General features: G+C 52.3%; 1 protein-coding gene across 1 annotated transcript; it reads left to right on the top strand.

Annotated features, from left to right (window-relative positions):
- The first annotated feature begins 269 nt into the window (after positions 1 to 269).
- Ccl24 (C-C motif chemokine ligand 24) lies at positions 270 to 3,691 on the top strand. Its single transcript, XM_059249685.1, has 3 exons — positions 270 to 420; positions 604 to 721; positions 3,064 to 3,691. Exons 1-3 carry the CDS (start codon positions 351 to 353, stop codon positions 3,263 to 3,265), a joined length of 390 nt encoding a protein of 129 aa, XP_059105668.1. The 5' UTR covers positions 270 to 350; the 3' UTR covers positions 3,266 to 3,691.
- Positions 3,692 to 5,958: the final 2,267 nt, after the last annotated feature.

Below are 5,958 nucleotides of genomic sequence, written 5' to 3'. Positions count from 1 at the left end.
ACATGATAGGCAGCGGAACCAAGTCAACGGAAACATTTGCCCTCGGTCTTGGCCCAGGCAGGATGACAGCCCTCCCCCAGATCTTTGTTGCTAGAGCCCCAAATCATCCCTGACTCAGCAGGACAAGACATGGACAACAACTTCCCCTTTTTTTTTTTTAGACCACAGAATGCTCATGATTTTCGAGGAAGCCTGTGGGGAAGAGGGAGGGAGGAACTCCAGTGTGTGTCTCTCCGGAGCTGTCCATATAAAGGCCAGGGGGAGGGAGGTTGGGGTGTCCTCATATCTCCAGGCCCTTTTTCCTGCACCCCAGCTTTGACCTCTGAGCTGAGGCCTCTCATCTCCAGGACATGGCAGGCCCCGCCACCATCGTCGCCAGCCTTCTCCTGGTAGCTTGCACGTGTTGCATCTTCCCCACAGGTGAGACTTTGGGGGGCCCAGCCCGGGGCTGCCGGCAGCAAACGCTTCTAAGGGTGTAGGCGCGATGGAGGGTGAGGGAACTGAGCAGCCTGGGGCTGGGGGAGGCGCTAAGGGGCCTGGAGTATAACAGGCGAACCTACGGCGGCCTGGGTGCTGACACACATCTTCTCTCTCACCTTGTAGACTCTGTGACCATCCCATCCTCCTGCTGCCTGTCCTTCGTTTCCAAGAAAATTCCAGGGAAGCTAGTGGTTAGCTACCAGTTGACCAATGGCAGCGCCTGCCGCAAGGCAGGGGTGATGTGAGTATCGAACCCAGGAACCTCTAGGGTCCCTGAGGAAGTTCAGCCCTGGGCATCTTTGAAAGTATACGAGACCTCTCTGGAGGTCTCCTTTAGCTTCCTCACCCATAAAACTAGGAGGAGATGGGGATAGCAAAAGGGCACAAATAGGTCAGTTAGTAGAGTGCTTGCCTAGAACATATGGAGCCCCGTGTTCAGTCCCCAACATTACATAACAACCAGGACATGATAGTAGATGCCAGTAACTTCAACATTCAGAAGGCTGAGAACATTCATGAAGGACCCAATGCAGGCAAGGCATTGTGCATGGAGGGAAATGCATAATACATTATCCTAACTAATCTCAATTCCACGAGGCAATACTAGAAACTCTGCCTAGAATCCCCCAGTGAAGGGCTGGGGTGTGGCTCAGTGGTAGAACATCTGCCTAGAATCCCGCCCCCCCAGTGAGGGGCTGGGGGTGTGGCTCAGTGGTAGAGCACCTGCCTAGAATCCCCCAGTGAGGGGCTGGGGGTGTGACTCAGTGGTGGAGTGCTTTCCTAACATGCACAAAGCCCCGGGTTTCATCCCTAGAATGGTAAAAACAAAAACAACCTTTTTTTTTTTTTTTTGGTTTTTCGAGACAGGGTCTCTCTGTGTAGTTTTGCGTCTTTTCCTGGATCTCACTCTGTAGACCAGGCTGGCCTCGAACTCACAGAGATCCGCCTGGCTCTGCCTCCCGAGTGCTGGGATTAAAGGCGTGAGCCACCACCGCCCGGCAACAAAAACAATCTTACGGAGCACATAAGACTTTTCCCTTTTGCTGTAAACAGTTGAGGCTCAAGGTCACATGACCAACCAGCCCTCTAGATTCCAAACAGCTTCAGAGCCATCTCTTCACCTGGGGTGGTAAGCAAGAACTCATGGGGAATGACATGTGACTACATTCCCCAGCTAGTGTCAGACTGGTCCTGAGAGCAGGCATGGAAGGGGACATCCCAAGCTCCCCTTTCAGCCATAGCATGCCCAGTAGCCATGTTTCCATGCATAGTGTGAGCTGGTATCATTTGCCTTTAAAAATGTATGTATGGGGCTGGAGAGATGGCTTAGCGGTTAAGAGCACTGACTGCTCTCCTAGAGGTCCTAAGTTCAATTCCCAGCAACCACATGGCGGCTCACAACCACCTATAACGAGATCTGGTGCCCTCTTCTGGCCTGCAGGGACACATGCAGGCAGAATACTGTATACATAATAAATAAATTAATTTAAAAAAAAAATGTATGTATGTGTAGATGCACATGTGTGTGTGCATGTACATGTGTGTGTGCATACCTATAGAGGCCAGAGGCCAATCTTGGGTGTCATCCTCAAGTGTGCCATGTACCTCCTTCAAGATAAGGGTCTTTGAAAATAATACACTTTAAGTTGTGTGTGTGTGTATGTGTGTGTGTATGAGAGCACATAGGCATGCACAGGTGTGCATATTCACACACATGCACACGTGCTGCAGCACACGTGGGAGGGTCAGAGGACAACTTGTGGAGGCCAGTTCTCTCTCTCAACCCTGTGGGTCCTAGCAATAGAACTCGGGTCATCGGGCTAGGCAGCAGGCATTTTTACCTGCTGAGCATCATCTCTCTGGCTTTCTCACCAGCCTGGAGCTCACCAAGTCATCTAGATTAGCTGGCTGGCAAGCCCCAGAGACGCACCTGCCTCTGCCTCCCAGGCGCTGAGATTCTAAGCATATGCCACCGTACCTAGATTTTTTATATATATAAATTTTTTTTAAGATTTTATTTATTTATTATGTATACAGTGTTCTGCCTGCATATATGCCTGCCGGCCAGAAGAGGGCACCAGATCTCATTACAGATGGTTGTGAGCCACCATGTGGTTGCTGGGAATTGAACTCAGGACCTCTGGAAGATCAGTCAGTACTCTTAACCTCTGAGCCATCTCTCCAGCCCCTAGATTTTTTTTCTAAAAGTGGGTTCTGAGGATTGAAGTTGGAGTCGCAGAGTGGCAAGGCAGACTTTCTCCAGCTGAGCAGTCTTCTTGGCTCGTTTGCCCGCTCTAGACAAAGACCATATCTTCTATCATATCCAGCATTCTATTCAAAAGCAGGGCCTCCTATGTCTCACAAGGAGGCCATAGAATGATCGTGGCCACACTCCATGGTCCTCCTGCCCCCCAGTAGTAAAAACAGAATGCACAGAGAGAAGACTCACCTCAGTGGCTTCGTAGCACCAAGGGCGAGCCGCTGAGACTCCTGGCCCCCCACACTCACTTCCTCAGGAAGGGAAGATTAGTCCCAGAGGACCTTGCCAGACCTCAGACTAAATCTTTTCCCTTCTTCCCACAGCTTCATCACCAAGGGGGGCCACAAGATCTGTAGTGACCCCAAGTTGCCATGGGTCCGGAAGCACATGCAGAACCTGGATGCCAAGAGAAAGCAGCCTCCTGCAGGTACCAAGGCACAGGGCACCAAGTTTTCCGTCCAGAGACACCATGGCAACAGGCTTAATCGCCTCTCCTCTGTCCCTGAACTTGGACGCTGGCCTTGACTCCTTGACAGGCTGCTTGGGGCTTGGCCCACCAGCTGGGAGGAGGCCCGAGTTCTTTTTCCCATTCTCAGCATTTCCTTGGGGGAATGTGTTTATTCTGTGAGAACCCGGGGGAGCTCCAAGCGTGCCAGAGTTCTGGTGTTTCCTGTGCTGAGTGAGAAGGTTCCAGAAGAATGGCATTGGTCATTCTGCGTTCTCCTCTTGTGTGGCTCGAAGAGCCCAGGTGCATAAGACTAGAGCACCTGCGGGTGCACCTTATTTGCGACTGGCTTAGCTGGGGTCCTTGTCTTGGGGTGGGGCCCAAGGGCTGTCTGACTGTCTGTCCACCTGTGGGTGTCTGTCTGTCCACCTGTGGGTGAAGCTCCATCAACAGTAGTAACTCCCACGAGTGTTGGGGGTACTCCAGGCTGGTCCCACCTCCAGAACTTTGAATAAATAAAAACTCCACTGAAATGGTGAACTCGATGGCATCATTTTTAAACTCATCAGCTTTTATAAAAAAAAAAAAAAAAAAGGGGGATGAAGGGGGCTGGGAATGCAGTCCAGATGGTGGGGTACTTGCCCAGAGTGCACAGGATGCTGGGTTTCAACCACAGCACTGCAAAAAACATGCATGATGATGCTTGCCTGTAATCCTAGCACCCAGGCAAGAAGATGAGAATTTCAGGGTTAGCTAGGCATGGTGGTGCATGCCTTTAATCCCAGAACTGGAGGCAGAGGCAGGAGGATCTCTGAATTTGAGGCCAGCATGATCTACATAATGAGCTCCAGGAAAGCCAGGGTTACATAGAGAGACCTTCCCTCAACCCTCCTCCCCACCCTCAAAAGAAGTTCAAGGCTAGCCTTAGCTACATGGTTAATTTGAGTCTAGCCTGGGCTACATGGGACTTTGTCAGGGAAGGAGGAGGGAAAGGAGAAAGGCATACAGCAGGGCATGATGGCACACACCTATAAACCCAGCACTCAGGAGGCTGAGGCAGGAGGATCATGAGTTCTAGACCAGCCTGGGCTACAAAGCAAGACCTTACCTAATGTATATATAGTTTTAATTTTTAAAAATATCTACAGAGGCAGGTGGATCTCTATAAGTTTGAGGCCAGCCTGGTTTACAGAGTGAGTTCCAGGACAGCCAGGGCTACACAGAGAAACCTTGTCTTGAAAACCCAAAAAACAGTACCTAAAGGCCAGGATGAGGGCTCAGCCTAGGGAGTTTAATTCCTTCATGAACATATAATTTCAGGACATTCCACTTAGTGACACAGCTTGCTCTTTGCTGCTGTGGGGGACAAGAAGTTGCTGTGAGTTTAACATTGGGCTCTTCCTACACTGTGGTGAAGGGAAGTTAGGGTGGGAACCAACGGAAGAGAGTGACCCCAAGGTTTCCCTACTATGTGAGATATGGTGGGGTACATCAAGAGCATAGACATGGTCACTGTTCTCGATAAGCCAAGAAAAATGCAACTTCTGTTGTGGTGGCTGTCCCCTGCCGGTCCCCAACTCTCTGCAGAACATGACTGACCATGAAGAAAGGAGGAGTGCTCCAGAGAGGCTCCTGGGTGACATATCCGGGGAAGAGGAGATGAGAGCCCAGTGCATCCTGCCAAGGTCTTGGCCTTCCTTGAGAACCCTGGAGTAAAGATCAGAAGAGCTTAAGATGCAGCTCTGTGGGAGAACACCTGCCCAGAATCCCCCAGTGAGGAGCTGGGGTGTGACTCAGTGGTAGAGCACCTGCCCAGAATTCCCCAGTGAGGGGCTGGGGTGTGACTCAGTGGTAGAACACCTGCCCAGAATCCCCCAGTGAGGGGCTGGTGGTGTGGCTCAGTGGTAGAGCACCTGCCCAGAATCCTCCAGTGAGGGGCTGGGGTGTGACTCAGTGGTAAAGCACCTGCCCAGAATCCCCCAGTGAGGAGCTGGGGTGTGGCTCAGTGGTAGAGCACCTGCCTAGAATCCCCCAGTGAGGGGCTGGTGGTGTGGCTCAGTGGTAGAACACATTCCTAGAATCCCCTAGTGAGGGGCTGGTGGTGTGGCTCAGTGGTAGAACACCTTCCTAGAATCCCCTAGTGAGAGGCTGGGGTGTGACTCAGTGGTAGAGCACCTGCCTAGAATCCCCCAGTGAGGGGCTGGTGGTGTGGCCCAGTGGGAGAACACCTGCCTAGAATCCCCCAGTGAGGGGCTGGTGGTGTGGCCCAGTGGGAGAACACCTGCCTAGAATCCCCCAGTGAGGGGCTGGTGGTGTGGCCCAGTGGGAGAACACCTGCCTAGAATCCCCCAGTGAGGGGCTGGTGGTGTGGCCCAGTGGGAGAACACCTGCCTAGAATCCCCCAGTGAGGGGCTGGTGGTGTGGCCCAGTGGGAGAACACCTGCCTAGAATCCCCCAGTGAGGGGCTGGTGGTGTGGCCCAGTGGGAGAACACCTGCCTAGAATCCCCCAGTGAGGGGCTGGTGGTGTGGCCCAGTGGGAGAACACCTGCCTAGAATCCCCCAGTGAGGGGCTGGTGGTGTGGCCCAGTGGGAGAACACCTGCCTAGAATCCCCCAGTGAGGACTGAGGGCATAAGGCACTCGTATCCCAACAAAAGTCATGTGGTTGGAACAAAGACTCAGGAAGTTCCAAGGAATCTAGGAGCTCTGTGTAAAAGGCTCCTTACCTCCATCTTTTGGGAAGTTCTCGAAGTTCTGTGTCAGAAATGGGTTG

The sequence above is a fragment of the Peromyscus eremicus genome, chromosome 23, assembly GCF_949786415.1.
Source record: "Peromyscus eremicus chromosome 23, PerEre_H2_v1, whole genome shotgun sequence".
In the NCBI taxonomy this organism is placed as follows: Eukaryota; Metazoa; Chordata; class Mammalia; order Rodentia; family Cricetidae; genus Peromyscus; species Peromyscus eremicus.
This window is presented reverse-complemented; position numbering and strand designations above follow the sequence as displayed.

What these genes read in the sequence shown, in the direction of transcription:
- Ccl24 (XM_059249685.1), top strand. Translation starts at nt 351, where the DNA reads ATGGCAGGCCCCGCCACCATCGTCGCCAGCCTTCTCCTGGTAGCTTGC. An exon ending in GTGTTGCATCTTCCCCACAG is followed by an intron (nt 421 to 603) that starts GTGAGACTTTGG and finishes CTCACCTTGTAG; the next exon opens with ACTCTGTGACCATCCCATCC. An exon ending in TGCCGCAAGGCAGGGGTGAT is followed by an intron (nt 722 to 3,063) that starts GTGAGTATCGAA and finishes TTCTTCCCACAG; the next exon opens with CTTCATCACCAAGGGGGGCC.